This window comes from Pelodiscus sinensis, chromosome 10, assembly GCF_052426305.1.
Source record: "Pelodiscus sinensis isolate ZL-2025 chromosome 10, ASM5242630v1, whole genome shotgun sequence".
Taxonomy (NCBI): Eukaryota; Metazoa; Chordata; order Testudines; family Trionychidae; genus Pelodiscus; species Pelodiscus sinensis.
Genome location: NC_143061.1, coordinates 53,412,269 through 53,439,801, shown reverse-complemented (window position 1 = coordinate 53,439,801; position 27,533 = coordinate 53,412,269). Strand labels below are relative to the sequence as shown.

The window sequence follows — 27,533 nt, the reverse complement described above, 5'->3', positions numbered from 1 at the left end:
GCAGCCAGCAGCCCCCCCGGGGCCTGGCGTCATAGGGCCCAGCCCTGCTTGGAGTGGGCCTGCCCCAGGAACGGCAATGGGAGGGGCCGTCCGAATTCGCAGGGAGGCTGGAAAACGCCATTGGCGGCACTGCAACGGGTGGGCCACTAGGAGAGGTGGGGGAACTGGTGGGCCCTGGCACTGCCGGCGCTGCCTGCCGGGGCCGGAGTTTGGTGCCCGGGCAGCGCACGACTCCAGCCACGGCACCGTTGGGCCCGGCGCGCTCGGCCTGCTCTCAGGTGTGGCTGGGCACCGGGGGGGGGGGCGAGGCATTCCTGGCTCCTCCAGCGGGTCTGGGCCCGGCCCAGCCCTAGGGCAAGGCAAGCAAGGCAAATGCCATGGTCCCCACGCTGCTGAGGATTCACCATCCCCCATCCAGGCCTGGGGCCCCCCCGTTGGCCAAGCCTGGGCATGGTGTCATAGGGCCAGGCACCTGCCCGTTCCTCATCCCCATCGACGCCTGCCTGGCAACGGCCGTTTCCTCCCCTTCCCCCCGCCCCCCCGCACAATCGGCCTGGTTCTGCAACAGCCGGGGGTTGCTAGGCAACTCTCCATCCTCTCTTCCCTCTTCCGGCGGGGCCAGGGGTCACCTTGGCTCCCCTCCAGCATGCGCTGGCTGCCTGGGGCCTTCTATGGCTGCCCTGGGTCTGAGCGGCTCCTACGCACGGGGCGGGCCCCTGCAAAGAGGCAGGTTGGTCCTAAGGCCCTGGCTACACTACAGGGGCACAGCCATGGTGGCCCAGGACCAGCACAGCCCCTTCTAGCCATGGACTGTGGAGCCGGGCCCGGCCTAGCCCCTTCCCCCCCCCCCACAATGGGGGCCCAGAACCCCTTTCCTACTTTTGTTCTGCTCCATTTTTTCCTAGAGAATTTGCCATCTCATCCGGGTTCCTTCATCAGCCTCTGGTTCCTGGCGCACGCGTCGCTCCAGGGGAACCCCCGTCAGAGCATGGCCGGGGCTCCCCCGAAGCACCCCCCGTTGGGCCGATGTGGGTACCGGGCTTCTCCTTGCGCCATCCCACGTGGGCCCGGGCAGCCCCCCGAGGCAATTCTGGGGCTCGTCGGAGAGCAGGGGGGTGATGGGGGGCCATGGAGGAGCGGGGAAGGGCTGTTTGCTTGGGGCTGTGGCGGGGGAGCCCAGTGGCTCTGCCCCCCTCGCCCGGAGGGGCTGGGGTTTGCTCCCTGGCGCGGCAAGGCAGCAGGGCCACAGGCAGCCCGAGACAGGCCAGCGCCCCCGCTCAGAGATTGCGCCGCCAAGAACAGCTGTGAGCAAGCCCCACAGCACTTGGGGGGCCAGGCCTCGGTGCAGACTCTGGGTCCCTGCCCCCAGCCTCCGGCGGCCCCTCATGTCACCGCCAGAAGTGCCCCCTGTCGGCCCCATGGGCCTGGCTGGCTCTCCAGCGCCCCTGAAGCAGGGCCAGGCAAACCGGCCCCCGCCGGGCCCCACACCCGTTCGCTGTGGCAGGCTTAGGGTGCTTTCGAGGGGGGCTGTGTCTGAGCCCGCGGTCTGATCGGACTGCCCCATGGCCTGCGATCCCTCCTCCGGCGAGGGGAGAAACGACTCCACCCAGCTGCCCACGGGCAGGGCCGCGCCGGTCGCTATGGATCCCCGCCGCAGGAGCGGTGGCCGCAGTCACAGGAGGCGGCGCGACAGACATCACACGGAAACAAGACGGGAGCCGCAGCTTTACCACGCAGGGCTCGCGCGACGGAGGCTGGGCTCGCCTCAGGGCCCGTGTCCTCACCCGCTGGGGGCAGGGGCACAGACCTGGCTGCCTCGGTTGGCTTGAACCTTCTCCCTGCTTCATAGTGCCCAGGGGGCTCACAGAACAGCACCAGGCTGGGGGCTGCCATCTGGCTCCTCCGTAGCTGGGCTTGCCTGGTGGCCCCCTCTCCTCGGACCCCCCTTCAAACACTGGGCCTCTCCCGCCAAACCCACTTTCCAAAGCACTCCCCCTTGCCTGCGGTGAGCCACAGCGCCCAGGGCACACTGGCCAGTCCCAGGGTCCCTACACCCACTGGGCCCCTGCTGCCCGGGACCGCCTGCCCCCAGCTTGCCAGGCCGGCGGGCTCACTGCAGCACACGGCCGGCCGCGGGGCAGGCCGTTCCAGGACAGTGCCCCTCTCCTCGCGGGCGGGAAGAGACGGAATCGCGAGCCGGCGTCAGCAGGAATGTCCCAAGTCACGCGGCCTCGGTGGCCACCGCTTCTCCACACACACCTCTTCCCCCGGCTGTGGCCCAGGGTCTGCCCCTACAGCAGTGGGGCTCTCCTGGGACACAGCAGCAGGCCCAGCGCCTCTGGGGGCAGGGCGCAGGGTGAAGCGGCAAAGGAGGAATAAGATGCACACGGATGAGCAGGGGAGCAATCCCTTGGGGACCATCCAAGCTAGCTCAAGGTAGAGCAGTTGCAGGGCTGAAGAACCCTGGGGTGGTTCTTGTGGCGGCTTTCGACTCCCGGCCTCCCCGAGCTGGCGTCCTCCCCGCGGGGGTCACCTCGCCGAGGCAGAGCCGACAAGCCGCTGCTTTGCCCCGCTCCCGGCACCAGCCAGGCGTCTCCGACGGGCCCGTCAGCCGGTTTTCAGCTTCAGCACCTTGGAGAGCGGCTGCCTGGCGCTGGAGTAGAGGAGGAAGGCCCCCTGGGGGGTGCGAAATGCTTCCCAGTCCCGGCAGCCCAACGTGGGAAGGCGGTGAACTGCCACGAAGCCTTCGTAGCCTTGCCACCTGCCGCGCAGAGGACCCGCGTGACTATCCCCGGCAGGCGCTGGCCGTGCCGATGGGGCCCCTCCGCGCCAGGGTCTGCCGGAGATGCGACAGCAGAGGGACCCCAGCCAGCGCCAGTCACAGCAGCAGCTGGGCCAAACACACTAGATCAATGCACGGTCGGGTGTGTCCCACCTCTGACCGCAGCCCCGGGCTAGTGCCAAGGGATGGAAACGGGCCCCCCGGAGACCCACTGGCTCGATTCAGCAGTGCCCCTCCCAGCCCCCTTCGCAGGCTTCCTGCTCTGGATGGGCTGCGGGAAAGGAGCGGGAGGAGAGGAGACCTTCCGCATCAGGCGTGGGGTAGACGCGGACACCTCACTGCTCTGCCACCCTGCAGACCAGGCCATGGGCTACCCACCTTTTATCTCTAGCTGGTGGCTGAAGAGTCACCCAGCAGTGACCTGAGGGGTGGCCTGTGGGAAATGGATTTGGTGGCCTCAGTCCAGCCGTAGTGGACAGGGTCAGGCCCACCCCAGAGGGCCCATTCAGAGGTATGGCTCTGCAGGCGGTAACGAGAGCAGGGGGAGGGGGAAGGATAAACTCCCTTGTGCATTTCCTGCTTGGACTGCTTCTGGGCCCCCCGGCCCCATGCAGAGCAGCCAAGTTCCCGGGCAGGCGGAGCAGGCTGCAGAGAGGCAGTGACCCATTACAGCCGACTGAGCCGTCCCTGTCATCTGGGCTGTGGCTGCAGACGGACGGACAAGGCCTCTCCGTGAGCCTATGGCGGTAAGGGGGGCCACGGGGCCGGTACCTGTATATAACACTGTCCACGGAGAAGGTGAATCCATCAAAGGAGTTTGCCACCACCAGATAATAATCTTCTCCCACGGAGAAGAACTCCCAGTCCAGGGCGCTGGGGTATGGAGCAAGCACATAGACTGGGCTCTTAGCAGACCTTGAGGGGTAAATTGGAGCTAAATAACAGCCCAGAACCCTGAGAGCCAGGCCTGGGGGCTGTAACAAACTTTATGGGGCTGCAGGAAACTTGGCCACACCCATGATAAGTGAACATCCGGCTAACTCACATCATACCAGACTATGGGTGTTGCCGGACTAGAGAGGTTCAACCTGTATTATGTGACTCCCCGGGTTAAATTCTCTGCCCTCTGCTACACAGGGATCATGGTCCCTTCTGGAGTGGGACAGCTCTGAGTGGCCGACTCTGGGATCACTGGAAAAGCCCTGGCATTGGGAACTCTGGGGCCACATACGGCCGTTTGTCCCCCGAAAAGCGAGTTGGTACCTGTAGGTGAGGAGATCCTGAAACTTGACAAACATCTGCGCCGGGACGTGCAGCTCGTAGATGGAGGAGTTGATGGCGTAGGAGTTGTTCGGCACTTCGGCTCCACTGCCGTAACGGTGACTGTTGGCCACAGCCAGGAAGAGTCGGTCTCCAATGCGAAAGACCTCCCAGTCGGCAGCACCGAAAGTCTAGGGCGAAATGAAAGGCTGAAGATGGGGGACTGCTCTCGATTGTAGCCTGGCGTTCTCCCAACCCAAGCAGGCAAACAGGGGCCAGGCCAAATGACAGCTGCACTCCCGTAGTTAGCAATTGCTGTCACCCGGGGAGGGTGTGCCTAGCGGTGTCCTGCATCTAGAGCTAGTCCATGTTTTCATGAATGACTCGGATGAGGGAGGGGCAAGCGGGTTTCTAAAATCCGCAGGTGACCCTGAGCTGGGAGGGGTTGCAAGCTCTTAGGGGGCGTCCCAGCCCAGTCCCTGGAACGACTCCATGGGAAACGGAAGGGAAAGGCGACAGCCGCCGCCGCTTACCAGGATGGACTGAAAGAGCTGGAAGGAGCCCCCGAGCCGGAGGTAGATGTGGGAGTCGATCTGGGTAGAGGTGCCGTTGAACGTGTTGGCCACCACCAGGAACGCGTAGGGGCCGGCGGTGAAAAACTCCCAGTCGTAGGCTCCGGAGGTAGGGATGGTCTGGTTGGCCTCGAAAAGCCTGCGCCTGGGGTTCCACCGGTAGATGACGCTGTTGATGTTGTGATTGTCCCCTGGGGGCGACAGGAGAGGAGGAGGCAAGACAGACAGACTGCGGCCGGGGGAAGCGGCAGGACAGCGACTGGGGAAGGAGCAGACGAAATATCTGAACGGGGGGCGTGTGGGGAACAGCTAAACTGCCCCTGGGGATTCTGCCCAGGAAGCAAACAGACACGTGCTGCCAGTTCAGTCCCTCTCTCGGCCAGCGGCAGCCTCATCCCAGCTAGGACAGGCATTCCTGTGCCACACACTCCCCGGCTGCCGGAATAGATCCCGTGGCTGCCCAAGCGTGGGAGTCATTCCAGCCTGCCGCGAGGCCCCAGTGTGATGGGTACTGGTGCAGGCACAGGCACTTCAACTGCTCTGGAAAATCACAACCATCCGCACATGCAGGCCCCTCACAATTATGTCGTCCATTGCAAAATCGCGTCAATTTCACCAAGGGAACGAGACGGAAATAGTTCCCGTAATCCACGGGTCCCCTCTTGGCATTTTCACACTGAAACATTTTCACCTTTTCCATTGGAAATGGCTTTTTGCGGCACATTTGTATGTTCGATTATCTGATTGATTGGTAGGCAAAATAGACGTTGATCCTTTCGATTTCAGCGAACCCAGGCCTTCATTCGACCCGCCTTGCTGCCCCACGTTTTCTTTCATGGAGAACTTTGACACGGGGAGGAGTTTCTTATGACTCGAACTGAAGCCAAATTCTGAATTCTCGACCCTCTCCATGAAATGGAATTTCTGTTCTCTGTGGATGTCATATAAGGACTCTCCCCTCCTCTGGGCTAGGACATCAGCACAGACTGTCCCTTCTCTGGGGAGCGCTACCTGGTTTCCAAATCTTTTGCTTGATTTATAAAGAGGAGACAGAAATAAATCTTTCCACTTTCTATTTGCAGCAGTGCCGTGATTCACACCTCCATGTACACCTCTATTTTTATAGACTTTAAAATCCCTCATTTTGTAACTGAGGAGCAGTAGAAAATTTGGCTATTCTGGTTAATCATAGAATCATAGAATAATAGGACTGGAAGGGACCTCGAGAGGTCATCGAGTCCAGCCCCCCGCCCTCAAGGCAGGACCAAGCTCCGTCTCCACCATCCCTGACAGATGTCTATCTAACCTGTTCTTAAATATCTCCAGAGAGGGAGATTCCACCACCTCCCTTGGCAATTTATTCCAATATTTGACCACCCTGACAGTTAGGAATTTTTTCCTAATGTCCAATCTAAACCTCCCCTGCTGCACTTTAAGCCCATTACTCCTTGTCCTGTCCTCAGAAACCAAGAGGAACAAATTTTCTCCTTCCTCCTTGTGACACCCTTTTAGATATTTGAAAACTGCTATCACGTCCCCCCTTAATCTTCTTTTTTCCAAACTAAACAAGCCCAGTTCATGAAGCCTGGCTTCATAGGTCATGTTCTCTAGACCTTTAATCATTCTTGTCGCTCTTCTCTGGACCCTTTCCAATTTCTCCACATCTTTCTTGAAATGTGGCGCCCAGAACTGGACACAGTACTCCAGCTGAGGCCTAACTAGTGCAGAGTAGAGCGGCAGAATGACTTCACGAGTTTTGCTTACAACACACCTGTTGATACAACCTAGAATCATATTTGCTTTTTTTTGCAACAGCATCACACTGTTGACTCATATTCAACTTGTGGTCCACTATGACCCCTAAATCCCTTTCTGCCATGCTCCTTCCTAGACAGTCGCTTCCCATCTTGTATGTATGGAACTGATTGTTCCTTCCTAAGTGAAGCACTTTGCATTTCTCTTTATTAAACCTCATCCTGTTTACCTCTGACCATTTCTCTAACTTGCTAAGGTCATTTTGAATTATGTCCCTGTCCTCCAAAGAAGTTGCAACCCCACCCGTACTCTCTATCCCAATATCTACGTCATTGATGAAGATATTGAACAGTACGGGTCCCAAAACAGAAGCATAACGAAAGGGGGTGACATAGACAGAAATAGATCAGGGGGTTTCAAATATGGACACGGGCATCTCTCAGGCTTGAGCAGGGGAAATCAGATTTAAAATCAAGCCCGGATGCCTTTCCAATAGATACTCTAGCTCAGCCACAAGATACGGGCTGGGTGTAGAATCACAGGGTACGTCTAAACTACATGGCTCCGTCGCCGGAGCCTTACAATCTGTGACTGTATTAACAATTTCCGCCCCGACCCCGTTAACAAGCCCTGCTCTTTGCTCTGTGCCTGTGCTGCTAACAATATGCTTCTCAGACGGACTCCGCTGGTTTCATGAAACCGATGAAACCAAGGGCAAGTCGCTCATTTCGCTTTATCTGCAAAACCTTTGCCAAAGCTCCGAGTCTTGCTTGCCATCCTTTGGGGCTCCATTATTTGGACACATTGTGGTTTTAGACGAACATTCCCCTCTGGAAGAAAAGACAGGACTGTGCAGAACTTTTGTCTTTTGTTTCAGCAAGACCAGACTAACACGGCTACATCTCTATTACTATTCCCCTCTGGGTGGCAGCACACTGCAACTTCATTGCTAGCCTCAGTGTGTGGAAAGCGTGAAAATTTTAGGGTATGTCTACACTACAAAGTTAGTTCGAACTAACGGACGTTAGTTCGAACTAACTTTCATAGGCGCTACACTAGCGCGCCGCTAGTTCGAATTTAATTCGAACTAACGGAGCGCTTAGTTCGAACTAGGTAATCCTCATTCCATGAGGATTAAGCCTAGTTTGAACTAGCTAGTTCGAATTAAGGGCTGTGTAGCCCCTTAATTCGAACTAGTGGGAGGCTAGCCCTCCCCAGCTTGCCCTGGTGGCCACTCTGGCCAACACCAGGGAAACTCGTCTGCCCCCCTCCCGGCCCCGGACCCCTTAAAGGGGCACGGGCTGGCTACGGTGCCCGTGCCAGGTGCAAGCCTGCCAGCACCCAGCCAGCAGACCCTGCACCTGGCACGGATCGAGCCACCCACCCGATGCCCCCCAGACCTCCCCCTCTTCCTGGGACCAGGCTGGCGGCTCCTGGGAGCTTGCCCGGGACCGCAAGAGGCGGGCACCCGCCTGGGCTAGTGCAGACATCGTGGACCTCGTCCACAACCTCCGCACTAGGCACAGGAAAGTGGCCGGCTTGGGCAGGAGAGCTGCCAGCCTGGCCACCCAGGAGCAGGTGTGCAAGAGAATCAAGGGGGTCCAGTGAGACCCCCGACCCTGAGCCCTGAGCTTACAATGGCCGACCTGGGTCAGACCAAAGGTCCATCTAGCCCAGTAGCCTGTCTGCCGACAGCGGCCAACCCTAGGGACTCTGGAGGGGATGGACCAAAGACAGTGACCAAGCCATTTGTCTCGTGCCATCCCTCTCCAGCCTTCCACAAACCTTGAGCAGGGACACCACTCCTACCCCCTGGCTAATACCACTCCATGGACCTAACCTCCATGACTTGATCTCACTTCCCTTTAAACTCTGTTCTAGTTCTAGCCTTCACAGCCTCCTGCAGCAAGGAGTTCCACAGGTTGACTCTTTGCTTTGTGAAGAACAACTTTCTGTTACTACTTTGAAGCCTGCTATGCATTCTTTTCCTTTGGTGTCCTCTAGTCCTTCTTTATGGGAACTAATGAAGAACTTTTCTGTATGCACCATCTCCACCCAACTCCTGCTTTTAGAGACCTCTATCCTGTCCCCCCTCTGTCTTCTCTTTTCTAAGCTGAAAAGTCCCAGTCTCTTTAGCCTCTCTTCATATGGGACCTGTTCCCAACCCCTGATCATTTTAGTTGCCCTCCCCTCTCCCAGCCTCTCTCTTCCCCTCTCCCACCTCCTTTTCCCAGTCTTCCCCAGTTTTGTTCACTAAAGACAGATTCTATTTTGGAAGACACGTTATCTTTATTTTGTACATCAGGAAGGGGGGCTAGGGAGGGGTAAGTGGAAGGAGGTGAGGGAGGAATGGGGCACGAGCCCCCGATGGGGAGGACTGGGCTGGCTCTGCGGGCTTCTGGGGGTGGAAGCTCTTCTGCAGTCCCCCAATTGCCCCCTCTCCCCAGATGGCAGCCTGCGGCAAGTGCAGCCGGGCTGATGGCCGAGTGCTGTGATGTGCCCAGTGTGGGCACTCCGGGCACTCCAAGCCAGGACTGCTTTGCAAGCGGGGCACCCCTGAGAACTGTCTGTCCGGGGTGGGGGTCGGGTCCCTTTAAGCACAGCCCTCGGCTAGTCTGAGACAGCAGCTCCACGCTCTAAGTCCTCCTCTGCTGCCCTGCCGGCACTGCTTCCGGCCATCCTTAAGCCCTGTTCAGGGTCCACTTAATGTGGACATGCTAGTTCGAATTAGCAAAACGCTAATTCGAACTAGTTTTTAGTTCTAGATGCGTTAGTTCGAATTAGCTTAGTTCGAATTAACTAATTCGAACTAAGTTAGTTCGAATTAGTGCTGTAGTGTAGACTAGGGGTACATCTACACTGCCAGGTTTTTGCCCAAAAACCTATGGAGTGTCCACACCTCAAATGCACTTTTCTGCAAGGAAATCCAGAGTAAAACGGCAGAAGGGGGGGCTTTTCCCGCCATAGGCAAACCTCCTTCTATGAGGCATAAGCCCCTTTTGCACAAGAGTTCTTGCACAAAAAGGCAAGTGTGGATGCTCCAGAGGGGTTTCTTGCGCAAGAAACCCCTATGGAAAAAAGCACAGGTGTTCTGATGGCTTTTCGGTGAATGGCCAACAGAGCTTTCTTGCGCAAGAGCATCCATGCCGTGTGGACACTCTCTTGCACAAAAGTGCATCGCTTTTGCCGCGTGCTTTGAGGTGGGACACGCTGTTGCGCACGACGTTCTGGCGCAAAATCGCTTGCGCAAAAGGCTTCTTGCGCAAGAAGCATGTCGCACAGACGTAGCCTGGCAGATTTATCAGGGCATAAGCTTTTGTGGGTAAAACCCACTTCATCAGATGAAGAGGAGTGGAAGTTACAAGGGCAGGAGTGAGTATATATAAATATATATCTTGAAAATACAACAAACAAAATACTTAGATGGTGTCATGAGCTTTTGTGCACACAGCTCACTTCTGCAGATGGCCAGCGTATTAAAAGTCCAGTTCCAAAATAAATATGGGATGGGGGAGGGGGAGGAAGAAGGAAGGGGAAAAGTAGTGAATGGGAGTGTTCATGTTACATGAAGCTGATAGAGAAGGTGCAAGTGGTTCCCACGTGCCCATTAGTTGGTTGGTTAAGTCATTAGGATGAGGAAGGTCGGGTGCTAGCCAAGTCGTGTTTTTATTTGTACCTTTGTGATGGGTCCCAAATGTACAAGCCAAATACACAGGGAAGTGTTGGAACTTAACTTCATTTTCAAGTTTGGGACCCATCACAGGCCCAGGAGTGCTCGCTCCGACGCCCCCTGCCCTGCTGCCAGCTCTAGGTTCTCCGCAGGCAACTGCTGTCTTGCTCCCTCCAGCCTGGGGCTCTCTCTCGCCTACCCGGCGCCACTTAGGGGTCCTGCAGGCCGTGCCCGGCGGCCAGACGTAGGGCATGGAAGTGTGACCTAGTGGCTACTGCGCTCGGAAGCCTGGCTTCTATTCCTGGCCCTGCCAAGACCAGGCAAGTGGCAGCACCGCTCCGTGCCTCAGTTTCCCCACCCGTAAAACGGGGAGAACAATACCGACTTCGAGCACGTTGAGCGCTGCTGCTGGAGGGTGCTGCGGAAGGCCTAGCGAGCGCCTACCGGAGATGCAGACGTATAGAGGAAAGCTATTTGCAGAGAAGATTTTAACCCATTAGGAAAGCAAGCGTGCTTGCCCTGTCTCTTTCAAACCTTTCGGCTGACTCCAGAGCTGGGGCCAGGATCCCAGCCCACGCGGTGGTGCACGCGCATAACGGGGAGGAGCCCCACTGGGAGGCGGTAGAGGAGGAACAACGGGGTGTCCCGGAATGAGTCCCCCTCCCCCGCTGGCCCGTCAGCTGACCGAGCGAGACGAAGGGTTGGGTACCTTCTCTGTGGTTGGCAACAGCCAGGAAAGCCTCGCCCTCCAGCTCGAAGGCCTCCCAGTCCCTGGCGCCGTGCGTGGCGATCCGCTGGTACGGGAGGAACGTCTCCGTCCGGCGGCTCCACTTGTAAATGACGGAGAACTCCTGGCCCCGGTCGTTCCGCTCAAAATTAGCCACTGCGAGGAAGATCTGAAAAATCCCAGTTGCGTTTCTGCCCCTCCAGGGAAGGGCCCTGCACGGGGAGGGGGGGAAGGGGCATGTTTTGGGGGTGAGCACTGCCCAGGGGGTCACGGCAGGGCTAAACTGCACCCCCTGCTGGCCACGTCGGGCAGCTCTCCTCCCCGCCCGTCCGGGAGACAGAGGGAGGGAAGCGGGGAGAGCCACGGAGGGAGCAGAGCGGACGGGGCATTCGGCGAGCTGGACCAGGCGAGCGTTTGGGCCCTTGTAAAGCCTCGACTCAGGCTGCTTTGTGCCTGGCGGGGCACCTGCGGGAGGCAGCCGGAGTCGACCTGGCCTCCGTCTGCCCGCCTTGCCTTTTCCTTCCCGGCCCGGCAGCCCAGGGCTCAGACGGGCTCTTGCCAATCTTGTCGTCAATGTCCACCGGGCCCACGGGGAGCAGGGACGTGACCTCTCTTGGTTAACAGCTACCCCCAGCTCTGACGGGCGCCCCAAATTCCTTGCGAGGTGAGGCTGCTCGGCAGAGCGCCACCGGGTAGCCAACGAGCCCCCTCCCGATCAAGCCTTGGTCCCCTACGGTTCTGAAAAGCAGCGTTTGCAGATTGTCCCCGCCTGGGTCCCCCCGTCTGGCCTCAGGCTTCGGGCACGAGCTCAGACAAGCAGCCGTTCCTTGTGGTGCTCCCCTCAGCAGTTACTGGCACCAAGCCGCCGGGGCTGGCTTCACAATACCATGGAACAAACGCTGGGTGCAGCTACCGGCACCCCAGCCCGGCTAGGACGGCAGCTTTCCACACAGTCCTGCGCCACTCGACCGGCGCTACGGGAGTCGGGACAGGAACGGCCCTGCTGCAATACTTCGCACAACAGGGCCCCACCTGGTTAGCCCCACGGTGCGAATGTTTATTCATATGAACAAGCCAGCTATGGGGGGACTCACCCCCAGGCGCGTCCCTGATCTGAGAGCTACCCACGGGGGTAGCCCAGCTGTACGCCGTCTCGCGCCTAGCTTTGCTATCTAAGCACTCAGAAAAGGTATTCTCTTCCCGGTGTTCGCCAGTGGCTCAGGACTCGTGTTTTCTACTCTCTTGGGGTGGGGGTTGACTTGTGGATTGGGGATCCTGCCAAGGGTCGGAAATCAATTTTACTTTTCTGGATGGGGGGCTTGATGCTGGGTTTTGGAATTGAAGGGGGTACGCATCACAGCACAGAGCTTAGGAAAGATCCGTCTCTCCCTTGGGAACAGGACTTTGTGACAGCTACAAACACAGATTTAATACACTTAAAAAACAAATGGTCCGGCAGCACTTTCTAGACTAACAAAACATGTTGGTCTCATGAGCTTTCGTGGGCACAGCCCACTTCTGCAGATGACCGGAGTGGGCTGATGACGTGCGGATGAAGAAGTGGGCTGTGCCCACGAAAGCTCATGATTCCATCCACGTTTTGTGAGTCTATAAAGTGCTACCCAAACATGTAGCTGGCAGCGTGAGCAAAACCCAGCAACAACTGAGCAGAGAGCAGACAGAATCCACCGGAAATCAGCGGCAAACAACGGTTTTAGAGACACTGAGAAGAAAGTCGTGGGGCTGGAGACTTTGGATACGTCGCCGGCGGGCTGTGGAGAACAGCAATTCAAGGACAGAGGGATGAGCTTTGAACGCTGGGGAGAGACCAGCGAGGATCTGTTCCCTATGGAGCGTGAGTCGAATACAATTTGCTCGTACAATAGCAAAGCCCCAAAAAGCACCATTCCCTTTGCAATGGTCTATGTACCGTAGCAGCTTAGCCGCAGGCATGGGGACAGCCCCATTACATGAGCATCACGCTGCTGAAGTCAACGGAGCTACACCAGGCTACCCCAGCGACGGCTCTGAGCCTGAAACCGTTCCCCTGACAAGACTCAAATCTGGGCCAGCCCATGTCAGAAGTCATCTAGCGCTTGTGACCTGACACAGCCCCCCAAAGAGCCCCCAACGTGGAATTACCTTGTTGCCGATGGTGAAATAGCACCAGGATTGAGCTTGGGAGGTGAGGATGTTTTGGTAAGACAGGAATTTTCCATTTGTCCATTTGTAGACAGCTGACCCCGGGGGCGAGTGCCTATTGGCTGTGGCCGCAAAAAGCCCCACCTTTGGAATGACGAAGATCTCAACGCCCAACGTTTCCGAGTTGGTCATCAAGTTCTGGTATTCTTCCACGTAGTCCAGCCTCTCTCGGGCTAGAAATGATCAAAAGGCAGGAAAATGACTCATCGATGCCTCCCGAATTCAACGGTCTTCCAAAGTACAATGGGAGGGTATAGCTTTGATGGCCCTGCGTTGCCCAATAAAACGCCCTGTGCCCACGGGCTTAACAATCCACGGGAAAGTGGTTTCTACCAGCACGGTCTAGCCTCAGGTGTGGGGACATGACAAGCGATGGCCACAGACCGTGAACAGCATGGAACAGGGTGACATAGTGCGAGTGTTGCCCTCTTTTGTAGTCATGTGTTCGCTCTGTTGTTACATGCACTCCTTGCTGTACTGTGCTGGGTGGGTGGGTGTGCCTCAGTTTCCCCCAACCCCTGCAGGGAGAGGCGGGGCTGCCATCAGGCTGAGGGGGTAGGGAGAACAGTCAGTCTCCTCTGTGCTCAGACGAGAGAAGGATCTTAGAGCAGAAGAGGGGGGGAGAAGGCTGCCTGCTCTTGGTCCCTGTGTTACCATCGATCTTACGCTGCACTGTGTCCCTGTGAACCAATAAACCTCCTCGGCCTGTGCCTCGCGCAATCAACTCGCTCCCAAAGCCTTTGCAGGTCTAGAAAGGGGGAGCAAATTCTAGGACTGACAGGTGTCCAGTTTTCACCCGGACAGGCCATTATTTTTGGCCCGTGTCCAAAAAAACCCCCCCCAAAAAACAAAAAAAGCACAGAAAATACCAGAGACATGTAAAATGTCCAGTATTTTCTGTTTCTCTCGGACGGAAGGCCGGTGGGGACATTCTTCCCCCGGGGGGAGCAAGGAGATTTTTAAAGGCACAGTGACTTTTTTTTTTTTTTTTTTTGCGCTTAATCTAATTTTTTCTTGCCATGTTCGGGATTTTTGGTGAAAGTATCTGGCAACATCCCAGCCGCCATTTTCTCATGGGTAGAGGAGCAACGAAGCTCCTCCTGCTCTTGGAGGGCCCCGCCCCACCCAGCGGTTTGTTGCCTCAGAGACAACAGACCAACGTACTGAATTCAGTTCAACGTTGAGCGTAATTCCAGAAGAGGCGTCAGGCCTGCCCTCCCCGCCTCCTCCACTCCCCAGAGGAGACGACTGAGTCCCAGCCCCACGGAGCTGCAGTCTCGCCCCTCGGAGCGACTGTGATCGGTCGCGGCAGCATGGCCTGGCCGTCATGGCCCTCACCTTCCAGCACGGCGACCCAGGCGCGCCCGTCACAGAGGTAGAGGCCTTTCCGCGAAGTGTTAAACCACAGCCGGGCCTTTTCCGTCTCCACGCAGGGCGGGCGGGGTCCCAGCGTCACCTGCACGTCAGCCCCTGAACACAACACAAAAGCGAGCGTGTCCCGTCGCCGTCCTCGGGACAGAGAAAGACGAAAGGGGGCATTAAAAACGGTGCCCCCGCACACTGTCCTGCCCGGGGTGGCATCAGATCCTGGCAACAAGGCGCAAACCTGCCTTCAGAAGGGGAGAAACCCGCCATTTGTAACCCTCATCTCTCCCCAGCCCTCTGACCAACAGGCCACACGCGGCCCCGAAAGACACGCCCTGAAGTCATCCGGGCTTCTCAACCTGCTCCAGCTTTGACACAAGGTTCTCCCTCCACCGTGCCGGTCGGCCGCCGAATGACATTCGCTTGCTTCTCGCTGTTAACCGTGCGCTCGGCCGCAGGCGCCAGGCGGGTGCAAAGCAGCGAGATCGGCTCTATATTCTGCCAGCGCCCGCGAGCGGCCGGCCGCGTGTCACTGACCGTAGGGGTGGTCCAGCCCCTCGGAGCTCGCCGGCGTCGGGGGGCGCTCCTGCAGCGCGGGGGGGATGGAGAGCACGGCGAGCTGCAAGTTCACGCTAGCGCACACCTGGGAGGTCGCATCGGCGCCTGGCAGCAGGACGAGCTGCCTTAGCAAGCCCTGAAAAGAGAGGGGGGGAATGAGGTCACTCAGATCCACCCCCACTGCCGGGATGGTTTCACCCTCTACCGGCTTACGCACTGGTGAGCTTTTAACGAGCGGCCTCAGTGACTTTTGCAGCCTCGTGCAAGCAGAGGGGCCGTGACCACATTTCGGCCCGACCTCCCATATCCTCCCCCCAGGTTTCCCTGCTTGACAAATTTTTGTCCGGTATTTCTTTGATGCCATCTGGCCCGGGGCCGCCAATTGGTTGGGACAGGCCCTGCGTGCAAGGCGGGGAAAACGACAGGCAGCGCTGGGTTCCCGTCGGGTGCACGTGGCTAGCCGCCCTCCTCTGGGCCACGTGAGGCCCTGCACTCCCAGCCGGCCCGCTGCCTCGCCCGCCGGAGCTGGGATTTCTGGGGACCGTGCCGCCACGTTCCTCATGCGCAGGGCCTGACGCAAACTCGCTGCACTCAACGCGCCGCCCTGAGGCCGGACTTTCCAAAAGCGTTGAGGGCTCTGGCGGCGAGCGCAGCCACTTTGCCACGCCCATGTCAGAGGGCTAACGCCCCCGGCCGGGGGCACGGCTCCGTGCAGGGGCCACGTTTCCCCAGCTCTGGGGAGGAGCACTTTGCTCAGAGGCTCGCAGGCAGCTGGGGACGCCCAGGGATCGCCTGGTCAAAGCCGTAGCTGGTGGCCTGGAATGGGGGGTAGTTCCCCCGAGGCACGGAGCCCTCTTCTGTGGGCATCAGGCTGGGCACAACCCCCACCGCCACCCCAGGGAGTGGCCACTAGAGTAGTCAACTACCCGATCAGCTTAAACCAAGTCAACTACTCGCTTCCCCCCCCTTGCTGCCTCTGAATCAGAGGCAGCAAGGGGGGGGGGGGGATGAGGAACAGAAGCTGGTGCTTAAAAGCCGGCTCCCCCCAGCACCGTGCCACCTGCCTGCCCCATGCTGCTGCCTCTATCAGCGCGCCCGGCTCCTGCAGAGCCGCAGCGGGGGTGGCATGAGCCGGGACCGAGCACCTTCCCTAATCAACCAATCGTGTCATCGATTGGATCAACGACACGATTAGTCGGTGACCCGCCTCTGAACATCGTCCCCCGAAGCGCATCGTTTGAACACAGCAGCAGCTGGGCCCAACACCCCCCCACCGGGCTGGGGCAGCTGCTGCCGGTTCTATGGCCGGAGATTTTCCTCCTCTGGCCTTGCTACTCATCCGAGCAAGGAAACGGTCTTTAGAAAGCAAGAGCACGCTTACCCTCCTGTGGGCATTTACCAGCTGGGGCTCTGACAGGCTGGGGACTGGCTCCAGCCACTCACACTGACCAAACCCACACACCGGGCCAACTGGGGTGACCCTGCATGGCCCCATTCACATCGACCAGCTGGGAGCGTGGCCCGGGATTCCGGATTTGTCTATTTCGTTACCACGCAACAACCATCCCGCGGACCTAAAAGACAAAACCCGCCTGGGCCAAAACAGAAGCCACCTCCTGCACTTGGATGAGTCTGTGAGTCCGATTCTGCGCATCGGGGATTTCACTCCAAATCAAGACAGCTACACCCTTCGCCTGTTAAACCACGTCGGAAACACGACCCTCAAAGAAACGAGAAACGCTTTGACAAAACAAGATTCGGTGGCCATTAATAAATGCACTTAATGGACATTTCCCTATCTGCTAGCCCCTCTTAAATGAAAATTATTTACAGGCCAAAATAGAGACAACGAAACCAATACTATCTACCAAGCCACTGACAACGTGAAAGCTCTTTTCTTGTGACGAAACTGGTCTGATATTCTGTTGATTGAGTGGGCGGTAGAAGGTTTATTATTATAATTCTTGGTATTATTGATAGAGATTTGGTAACACACAAAGGCCTCATTCCTATCTGGGCTTCTTGGTGAAAAGCTTATAGGTAATAAACATGCCTCGGAGCGCTGCAGAACTGGGTGCTGGATAAACACAGAAGAAAACAGTAAATTCCTGCCCCAGAGAGCTTCCAATCACAGTCCAAGACGAGAGACAAAAGGCAGAGGCGGACCGATTCCCCTGCCTAGTCATGTCATTGATCTCTAGTGCTTGTGTCTGCAAACTGGTGTGACAGGTACCGTGTTTTCATTCAGCCAGAAGAACCGGCTGGGAAACCAAGTCACAACTGAATAACCCTTGCATTTTTGTTGGCCGTGCGGTGCCAAAAAGAAGGGTGGCCAGGTTCCTGCCATTGTTCGTAAGGGGGGCTGAGTGCAACATCCAGAGCTAGCGAACAGGAGTCAGGTTCCGGTTGGGCACACAGAACCATCTGGGTAAACCCACGCGCCCAATGCTCAGAACAGTACCACTGACACGCCACGTCCACAGCAGCCCCGCCCGCAGGCTGCCAATTGTGGGACGGGGATCTACCCTGCTAAGAAGTGACTTTCTTGTTCCGCGGCATTGGTCAGAGCTGCCTCCCAGCGGGGGCCAGGACTGCGTGGGAAGAAGCCCGCGGTCTCGGCACAGAGCAGCGCTCGCGGGGAGCAGAAGCAGCTGGGGAAGCCCCTGTCCAAATTCTGTAGCGACCACCAGGGCGAGTGGAGAAGCCACAACCGTTCAAATCAGCACGGTCTGCCTGCACCAATCCTCAAGGGTCTGTTTTGGGCCCCGTACTGTTCAATATCTTCATCAATGATGTAGATATTGGGATAGAGAGTACACTTATTAAGTTTGCAGATGATACCAAACTGGGTGGGGTTGCGACTTCTTTGGAGGATAGGGACATAATTCAAAATGACCTTAGCAAGTTAGAGAAATGGTCAGAGGTAAACAGGATGAGGTTTAATAAAGAGAAATGCAAAGTGCTCCACTTAGGAAGGAACAATCAGTTCCATACATACAAGATGGGAAGCGACTGTCTAGGAAGGAGCATGGCAGAAAGGGATCTAGGGGTCATAGTGGACCACAAGTTGAATATGAGTCAACAGTGTGATGCTGTTGCAAAAAAAGCAAATATGATTCTAGGTTGTATCAACAGGTGTGTTGTAAGCAAAACTCGTGAAGTCATTCTGCCGCTCTACTCTGCACTAGTTAGGCCTCAGCTGGAGTACTGTGTCCAGTTCTGGGCGCCACATTTCAAGAAAGATGTGGAGAAATTGGAAAGGGTACAGAGAAGAGCGACAAGAATGATTAAAGGTCTAGAGAACATGACCTATGAAGCCAGGCTTCATGAACTGGGCTTGTTTAGTTTGGAAAAAAGAAGATTAAGGGGGGACATGATAGCGGTTTTCAAATATCTAAAAGGGTGTCACAAGGAGGAAGGAGAAAATTTGTTCCTCTTGGTTTCTGAGGACAGGACAAGGAGTAATGGGCTTAAAGTGCAGCAGGGGAGGTTTAGATTGGACATTAGGAAAAAATTCCTAACTGTCAGGGTGGTCAAATATTGGAATAAACTGCCAAGGGAGGTGGTGGAATCTCCCTCTCTGGAGATATTTAAGAACAGGTTAGATAGACATCTGTCAGGGATGGTGTAGACAGAGCTTGGTCCTGCCTTGAGGGCGGGGGGATGGACTCGATGACCTCTCGAGGTCCCTTCCAGTCCTATGATTCTATGATTCTATGAATCCCCCGGGGCCGGCGGACGTTAGCAGAGCCACCCAGAGATTGGGGGCGAGGCCTTGCGCCCGCAGGGGAGAACCCAGCGCAGCACTGAGGGGGGCCATTAAAATCAGCTTTGCAGGGACCCTGGGATCTCTGTTCTGTGGCCAGGGCTGTGCCTAGCTGGACGGATGCCTGGGATGGCGAATGAAGAGCTGGAATAAACCCCCTGTAGATCAGGTGTTGCCTGGGCTGCTCGATCCCTTTTCGGACGATGGGGCTTTAAACCAGCAGAGAAACACGCTCGGGTATGTGGCCGTCTCCCCCCACCAACAGCACCGGGCAGCCTCGCTGAGACGGGGGGTGTCTCCAACCCAGGATGCGTTGGGCCCAGAGACAGCCCCCCATGGTCTCTGCTGACTTCTCTCTCCGGGCCCACGTGAGCCGGAGCCAACGTGTCTCTGAGATCCGAGTTCCCAGCGCACCGAGCCAACCCCACACCCCGAGAGACGCTTACCGTGAACAGCCCTTTCCTCCTCCGCCTGCTGCCAACGTAGAAACGGGATCCCTCCGTGGCCAAGGACGCGGGGAAGGGCCTGTCCGCCACCCTGCAGTGGTTACAGCAAGAGACGCATGAGCACAGAGCAGCTAACTTCATGGAACTCCCCGGCGACGAGAGCTAGTTACGGCTCCCAGCTGCTAGGGACACAAACAGGAACACAGATCGGGGCTCACCTACCCTGGTATCCTGCCTCAGGCAGTGGCCAGGATGTACTTGATTCCTAGTAAGAGACTTTTGTCTCTGTGACGCTTTCATGTGGCAGAGAGTTCCACAGGGTAATCCTGGGAGAATCATGAAAGGATTTCCTCTTCTTGGTTACAAAGATGCCGCCTTTGGGCTTCGGGGGAGAACAGGGTCTCACTTGGATCGGGACAGAACATCCAGGGGCTTTTCCAATAACAAGCCGCTTATGCGGGACGTTAGCAAGTTCCCGTTAGCTCAGTATCTCTTCTCCTCCTCACGTCTGCTCCTCAACGCCTCTCTCCCCATTTGTAACACTGGGTGCCCCAGATTATCCTCTTCCTTCCCGGGAGGGTACAGCTCCCGCAGATCTTCTACTGGGTCAGTACCTCCCCCCCCCCCCCCCCCCCCGAGTCCCACAACTGCTCTCCGCAAAGGGGGGGGCTGAGGGTGGACCCGTCTCACCCTAAAGCCCCCAGACAGCGGAGCCAAGCAGGCAGCGAGATTTGGTGATTATTCTGTAGCGCGTACACCGCAGGAGCACCCAAAGGCCCCTCGCCCCAGCAGCCCCCCCTTGGCACGGGCTAATCCCATAGCCGGGTGTTGCACATTTTGTGGGGCTTGCAAACCGTTGGAAAGAACACGAACAGCTTTGCTTTGTCCCCCGTGCCGCTCGGCTCCGGGTTTCCACTTTTCTAGGACAAGTTGCAAACCGAAAGCAGAATTTTGGTAAGAATTGGTTTTGAGGCCAAACGTGTTCCCGCATTCTCACACACTTTTCCGTGCCCTCTTTTTCCTTGGGGGGCGCACTAAGAGTAGGAGGGATTCCCTCCTCCCCCGCTCTTTCCCAATGAAACATTGGGGATTTTTCCAAGGAACGGCTCGAACGCAGGCATTTCGGGGCGGAAATAGAGTCCTTGTCCAACGCAACCTCATGTTTGAGGGGCTTTTGGGGACATTTCCCCAACCAGCCCCGACGCCGCTCAGCGCACCGGATGCCGGGACTGAAATACAGACGGAAGGCACAAGACAACGGGGATGCGGAGCCGGGGGGAGGGGGGGGGGAGATAAAGGAAAGGAGACGCCTTCTTTTCTCTGTTCCCTGCCTCCTCACTCCCAAAACGTCTCCCCATCCCTACCCAGCATCCCCTGCCAATGCTGCCCCGCTGCCCCCTCCTGCCTGCCCCAGGCACCCCTCCAGGGCGACTGACAGCCACGGCCTCAGCGCGAGGGAACTCCAGCCAGCTCGGTTCTTTCCATCCCCCTGGTGGAAACGGGAGACCGTGAACCTGAGGCATTCTCCGTCCTGGAGGCGGCTTTGTAGAGCTGCTCTCAGGAAAGGCAGGTCACTCCCCAGGAGCAAGAGGCCTGGCTCCCGCCATGGGGCAGAGTCCTCAGAAAAATGGCCGATGTTGCTGGGCACCCTTGGGAGACACCAGGCTGGTGACAGCCGGAGCAGGATGCTGTTTTCCAGGGCTCCCTCCCCGAGCGCACGGACAGGACAGACCCTGCTTTGTTAGGGGTGCCGGGCCGAGCTGGCAGGAGCAGGCAGAGCAACAGCAAAGCCTGCAGAGCACCCATATCTCAAGAGCTTGCACCTCCCCCCGCCAGCCACCAGCCAGGCAGCCCCCCAGAATCGCACGCCCGGTACATACCCGTCAACAGGGTCACTGCAGTCCACGGTCAGAGAGAAGAATTGCCCGGACACGGCCAAGACGAGCGTGTGCCACTGGCCGTCGGAGAAGGAGACGCCGTGGAAGGTGACCCGGGTCTCCCGGCCGCCAGAGTGCTCTCTGCTCCAGAAGAGGAAGTGGAGTTTGTTCTGCGAGTAGCTGAGCCCAACCAGCTCCATGAGGCTGTCCTCCCTCACCACGGTAAAGATGTACTCCATTTTCTGAAAGAGCGGGGAAAGGGCTAGTACCGACGTCAGCATGAGGCTGCCCGGGAAGACCACACGTGCAAACCTGTTTGGTCACTGATTGCACTGAGGAGCTGAGAGCTCACACGCAGGATGGAGGAGCTTGTAGCTGACACACTCGAGTGCAATCCGAGTCCCAACCATTTCTCCAAATGGAGGGGGGCATCCACACCCAGGGCTCTGGCGCAGGCCTTTCTCCAGGGCGTGGGGCGTGTTTACCTTTGATGGGGCGCTGAGGACGTTCAGGGTGATGATGATGGAGAACTCCTCTGGGAAAAGGTCACAGTAGAGGAAAATCTGGGAAGCTGGGAAGCTCAGAGCCTGGTGTGCTGATGCAGAGAACTGAAACCCACGGGACCCCTGCACTTGGAGCATTCGGATCCCACTACTGACACCATTAGCCGGAACCACCTCCGAGAGAATATCCAGGGGGCGCAAGTCTGTGGCAAAGGAATCACAGAGCCATGTCACTCAGGTTGCCCATGACCCTTGTCGGTTGCATGAAGATCACTACAGCTCTGCAGATAAATGGATTTTTCCATTTGGGAACCCAACCAGACATTTTTAAAAAATCGGGTTCCATTAAAAAACGATTTTTTAAAAACTTTTCTGTCAAATCAAAACACGGGCTTTGAATCACCTGAGTTGAATCAGTTGAGGTTTTCATTGCAAATTGGTTGTTTTCAGGTGTTGCTCACCCTTTTTCTGGCTGTTTTAATTGACCACATTTGAATTCAAAACCCCCGATCACAATGAAAAGGCCAAACAAGGTGTTTCCAAATGGTTAACGGGAAAGCTATCGATTTTTTTTTAAGTTCATTTTTCTCTCTTTGGCCAAAACCCATCTGCTGACTTTGACCCCAGCGCACAAATGGTTTTGGATCACTGAAAAATGCTTTTTCTGGCCAGAAAATCTATTCAGTTAAAAAATGAATAAAAGTGAGCCAGCAGGCCCAGTTGGACCTAGCGGTAGAGCGGGCTCCGTGGTGACCTAACAACTTCTCTCGAAGCCAGGGGTAAAATGCCCCCGGACATCAACAGGAACGGAGCCAGCCGCCAGGCCGATACTGGGAGTTGCCGAAGAAGCCAGCAGGTGCCGACATAGCATGCGTGTCCAAGGCTGTCAGGTCCCGCGGCGGGGGGATCAAAACTACCCTCCCACCACCTCAATCTTCAATGAAATGGGATTTATGGTTTGGTTCAGTTCCCACCTTGCAGACCCTGTTAATGATTAAAGCCCAGCTTGTAATTACCCCAAACCTCATTAACATTATAGCAGCACCTGGGGCAGTTTTGAGCCATTTGACCAGTGTGAAGATCTAGAAATCTTGGAAGTGGGGGAGCAAACGCTGACCTGCAGCCAAAGAGAACAGCGCTATTCTCTCCGCGGTGCGAGCAGTGCACAGATACATCTGACTAGCCTTACCAGGAAATAGGTAGCCTTCTGGCACCTTAGAGACTCACAGATTTATTAGAGCATCAGCATTCATAGGTCAAAAGCCACTTCATCGGGTGCATGGAGCGGAAGTTACAGAGGCAGGGGGATAGATAAGGACAACAAAAGAAAGAAGTTATGTGTGTTAACGAAACTAATCGAGTCAGGGTGGAAGTGGCTCATTCACAGCAGTTAATGTGGGGATGTGAATATCAAGAGAAGAGAAACTGCCTTTGTAGTGCATCTACCAATTAAGATTCCTATTAACGGGTTAACGCACTACAAAGGCAAATTCCCCCTCTCTTGATATTCACATTTCCACTTCAGTCGCTGTGAATGAGCCACTTCCACCCTGACTGATTAGCTTTGTTAACACAAGTCACTTCTTTCTTTTGTTGTCCTTATATATCCCCCTCCCTCTGTAACTTTCACTCCAATTCATCTGATGAAGTGGGTTTTACCCAGGAAAGCTGATGCCCTAATAAATCTGTTGGGCTGTGTCTACATTGGCAAGATTTTGTGCAAAAGCAGTTGCTTTTGCGAAAATCTTGCCGCCTGTCTACACTGGCCGCGATTATTTGCACAAGAACAGTGATGTTGTAATGTACAAAGTCAGGGTTTCTTGTGCAAATACTCTGACGCTCCCGCTCAGGGATAAGCCCTCTTGCGCAAGAGGCCAGTGTAGACAGGCAACGTTAATTTCTTGCGCAAGAAAGCCCGATGGCTAAAATGGCCATTGGCGCTTTCTTGCACAAGAGAGCGTCTACACTGGCATGGATGCTCTTGCGCAAAAGCACATGCCAGTAGAGACGCTCTCTTGTGCAAATACTTTTAATGGAAAAACTCTTCCATTAAAAGTATTCGCGCAAAATCTTGCCAGTGTAGACGCAGCCTTGGTCTCTAAGGTGCCGCAGGTTGTTTTTGAAGATACAGACTAACACAGCCACCTCTCTGAGAAAACTGGTGTATCTCCGTGCATCCGGGATTGGCTAAAAGTGCTATTCTATGCGTAGCCATGGCTGCCAGCGCAGACAACCAATACTGCCTGCACTCAAACAGCCTGCTCATTTCTGCGAGACAAGAAGGGGGAGGGAATGTCTTTTACTGGCATTTTTTGTCTGTCTCGCCAGCAGAACTTGGGTCCAATAAAATACACGGCCTTACCCCCCCTCTCTTGTGTCACTAAAACTCTGGGACCAACACGGCTGCCTCGACCCCTCGTACAACCAGTCCCCAAGGAGATTTTTGTAACTAAAACAGAAATTCACAGCCCGGAAACAAGCTGCCTTATTTGTATTACAGCGACCCCTAGTGGTCTCCGTCCTGGCTCTGGGCCTATCCCTGTGCGCACACACCTGCACAAACACGCCACAGGGATGGTCCCTACCTTAAAGAGCCCACCATGGAAATGTCAGAGCTGCCCAGAAACCACAATCTCCGTCCAGGGAAATTCAAAACTTGCTATCTCGGCTTCCGGTCCAAATCAGGAGGCAAAGTTGCACTTTGGAAAAAACTTGCCCAGAATAGACATTCCAAACCGCGGGGGTTGGGCACGCTTCAAACGACCTCGTTAGAAGGGTTCTTGATTAGACTCTTACACATCTGCATGCAAAGCAGACTAGTCCGGTTGCAAAGTCACGGACTCAAACATTCGGGAACGCTGGGATGGGTGTTGGCTGAGCCACCCCTCGTGTGGGCGCATTATGGTACGGGCTTTCGTGATACGAGCGCACGGTGGGTTTTTTCCCACAGGCGCCCTGCCCCCTGCAGTGCACATCCTGGAGGATGCCTCCTTTGCGAGCAGCCATTCAATATTTCGGATTCTCTTTGCGGACTGGTGTGTGGCAAACACAGCAGACCCTTCTCTTAACAGCAGAACCACACGTGACCGTCTTTAACCCGACCACCCAGGGAATGCCGGATTATGAACTTTCCGGGCAAGGCTGGGCGCTGCGGGCTCTGGGTGGGAGGCGGATGAGGGGGAGTGCGTAATCGGCACCCAGCTCCTGGGGGCACCCTGCTCCCAGGCACCACCCTCGGCCGCCATGGGAGCGGCGGGTAAAAGCCTCAGGAGCAGCGCGTCCCTGTGCCACATGCCCAGCCCAGAGAGGCAGGAATGGAGCCTGAGCCTGGCTCTGACACCGGCTTCCCTGTGACCTCAGGCAAAACAATCCCTGCCTCAGTTTCCCCCGCTGAGGCATGAGGGTAACAGCCCCTCCTTAGGTACCTCCCGGGGCTGTTGGGAGGGGGCTGGGTGCCCGTGAAGCACCTCACGAGGGTAACGCTCCGCACTGTGATTCACGCCGCAGGCTCGGGCTTGCGGGCAGGGAGGACTGACTCCCGAGGGCTGTGGCAAAGGAACGGGGCAGCCCAGCCGGAAGGGGAGTCGACCCTCTTCCAGGGGCTGGGGGTGAACCCGTGGAGACAGGTTCAATGGCACAGCCTGCTCTGGGCACAGGGCTCAGCCCCACCTCAGACCGGCCCTTCCCAATGCCCGGTGCCTCCGGATCCACTCTGGCCTGCACAGGGGGGGCCACTCGCCCTTTCGGCCAGCAGCGCCTTGTGGGGCTCTTTGGATGGGCAGAGCAAGCGTCCCCTGGGCTGCGCTCCCCTAACCTAACAGCCAGCCCAGGCTGCGGGGCGCTCCCCTCCCTCCAGGCCCCCAACGGCAGCCTGGCTGCAGCCGACACTGAGCCCAGCCCGCCCGGGGAGCCAGGAGGTGATGGGGCGTCGAGCTGAGGAGCCGGGACGGGAGCAGACACCTCCATCTCCGCCCCTCACCCAGCTATGGGGCACTGCTGAGCCGGGGGCGCTGCCGGGGCCTGGCTGGAGGGAACGCACCGCCAAGCCCCACTGGCAAAGCAGGAACGCTTGGCCTCCCCTTTGCCTCCTGCTGAGGGGGAGGGATCACCCTGACCCCAAAGCGCTGCCAGCCCTGCTCCCACCCCTCTGCCCCTCCTCCAGCACGGCCTGTCCCCCCCCCCCCCCCAGCTCCCCGTTTCTCTCAGCTCCAGTCTGCCCTTGCCCAGCTCCGCTTCCCAGCCACAGGCCCCGTCTCGGCTCCATCGCCGGCGCTAGTTCTTACCCCTCCCACCCCCGCACTCTGCCCTGCTGCCCCCCACAGCCAGAGTCCCCAGCCCTCCTGCACACCCCTCCAAACACCCCTTGGCCCCTGCCCAAGTCCCGCCACCCATGGCAGGCCGGAGGAACTGGAACTGGAACTAGGCCCAGCCGGCAGCAAGAGGGAGACCCGGCTTACACTCCCACCTCCCCCCCGGACTGCCCTGTGCCTCAGTTCCCTGGCTACTAAACGGGGACCCTCCCCCCCCCCAGGACCGTGAGGATCAACCATCAGTGAGGGGCCCCCAGGCAGGTTGCTATGACGACCGTTCCGGATGGAGTACATTGGGGGGGTCTCAGAGGGCTCTGGCTGGCCCCCATGAAGCCCCTCTCACGCCAGCAAATCCAGGAGGCCGGCAGGTCCCCTGTCCCATGCTTCCAGCCCTTGCACACAGCGCTACGGGTTCCCAGCGGAGCCTGTTGGAGGAACGGCCGGGCCGGCGCTAGTCCTCACGGTGCCCGGCCCGGCGCCCAAGCCAGCCCCTTCGCAGCGGGATCGAGTCATCGCGAGCAAGCGGCAGAGCCCACAGCAGGCCCAGCTGCTCCCTCAGCTCCGCTCCATCGGCCTCCGCTTAGGCAAACAGAGGGGCAGCGGGCATTTTCAACAGCTGCCCCACGCTGGGGTCAGTCCCACCGCCCCACCCCGGCCAGAGGAGGGATGTTTGACACGGTTGTGGAAGGGCCGTGCTGAGTGCAGCGGTTGGAGGGTGGGTCGCCAGCCCCTCCGCAGCCTGTCTCCCCAGACGGCTGCTCGTTGCTTCCGTCGCCAGGAGGGGGGCGGATTGTTCCCCTTGGCCTCTGAGGACAGGACAAGGGGCAATGGGTTTACACGGCAGCCAGGGAGGTTTCGGTTGGACGTATTGTGGGATCCCCATCCCTGGAGAGATGGAAGAGCAGGTGAGCCAGACGCCGGGCCGGGCCGGGCTAGATCGGGCTGGGCAGGCATTTTTTGCTGGGGGCCACTTCAGACACCTGGGCCGCACCAGAAGAGGCGGGACCTCGAGTGGAAGGGACAGGTCAGGATACACCTGCAGGCCGGGGGGTGGGGGAGGGCAGGAAGTCTTGGCCCCCTCCCCAGAGAGTCTGGGGTGGGAGGAGACTGTGTGCTCCCCTTTCTGCCCAATCAGGGTTGGGGGGCGGGGCAGCACGTGAAGTTTCCTCCTGCCCTGCCAGGAGCATGTGGCGCTTCTAAGCACCGCGTGCTCCTTGCGGGTGGAGGGAACGTTGTGCGCTCCCCCGCCCCCCAGCCCTGATTGGCCAGGGCCCTCGCGGCCGGAGCCACCCGCGTGGGGGGATCCCTGTTGCCCCCTCTGGGCTAGACGGTGCCGGGTCCTGCCATTCTCCGAGCCTGTGCGCGCGCCCGGCCCCGTGCCCCGCAGCTCCTACCTGTGCAAGGCCGCCGCGCCGCGCCCCCGAGCCCCGAGCGCAGGAGCACGGCCCAGAGGAGCCGCCACGCCGCCATCGGGGACGCTGCAGCCTCTCGCCCGGCTCCGCTCCGCTCTCATCGCCTGCTCCCGGGGCCAGCGCGCTGGGCACCTCCCCTTCCCGAGGCGCTCAGTGGGGAGCCAGGCAGCCTCCCGGGAGTCCCCCTGGATCCCCGCCCGGCCGGGAGTTCCTCAAAGGGAAGCGCACGAAGCGCCGCTGCGCTCCGGAGAGGCCCGCGCCCGGCCCGAAGGAGACGGTCCTCCCGCAGCCCCAGAGCTGCCTCCGCGGCGTTTAAAGGGCTCCGCGG

The 27,533-nt window shown here is 57.7% G+C and overlaps 1 protein-coding gene across 2 annotated transcripts; it reads right to left on the bottom strand.

Moving 5' to 3' along the window:
- Positions 1–1,712: 1,712 nt before the first annotated feature.
- Positions 1,713–27,346, bottom strand: TSPEAR (thrombospondin type laminin G domain and EAR repeats). 2 transcript variants are annotated; one of them, XM_075937322.2, is made up of 12 exons: positions 27,188–27,346; positions 21,466–21,686; positions 20,984–21,222; positions 19,104–19,194; positions 14,871–15,027; positions 14,307–14,438; positions 12,909–13,141; positions 10,749–10,935; positions 4,576–4,805; positions 4,046–4,233; positions 3,554–3,697; positions 1,713–2,761 (listed from the first exon to the last, which is right to left on the bottom strand). In XM_075937322.2, the coding sequence occupies exons 1-12, from the start codon at positions 27,261–27,263 to the stop codon at positions 2,608–2,610; spliced, it is 2,052 nt and encodes a 683-aa protein (XP_075793437.2). In that variant the 5' UTR covers positions 27,264–27,346; the 3' UTR covers positions 1,713–2,607. The 2 variants fall into 2 exon arrangements, with proteins under 2 accessions (XP_075793437.2, XP_075793438.2); XM_075937323.2 differs by having other exon boundaries at positions 3,554–3,655.
- Positions 27,347–27,533: the final 187 nt, after the last annotated feature.

What these genes read in the sequence shown, in the direction of transcription:
- TSPEAR (XM_075937322.2), bottom strand. Translation starts at nt 27,263, where the DNA reads ATGGCGGCGTGGCGGCTCCTCTGGGCCGTGCTCCTGCGCTCGGGGCTC. An exon ending in GGCGCGGCGGCCTTGCACAG is followed by an intron (nt 21,687 to 27,187) that starts GTAGGAGCTGCG and finishes CCTTTGCCACAG; the next exon opens with ACTTGCGCCCCCTGGATATT. An exon ending in GGAGGAAAGGGCTGTTCACG is followed by an intron (nt 15,028 to 19,103) that starts GTAAGCGTCTCT and finishes CTCTCTTTTCAG; the next exon opens with GGCTTGCTAAGGCAGCTCGT.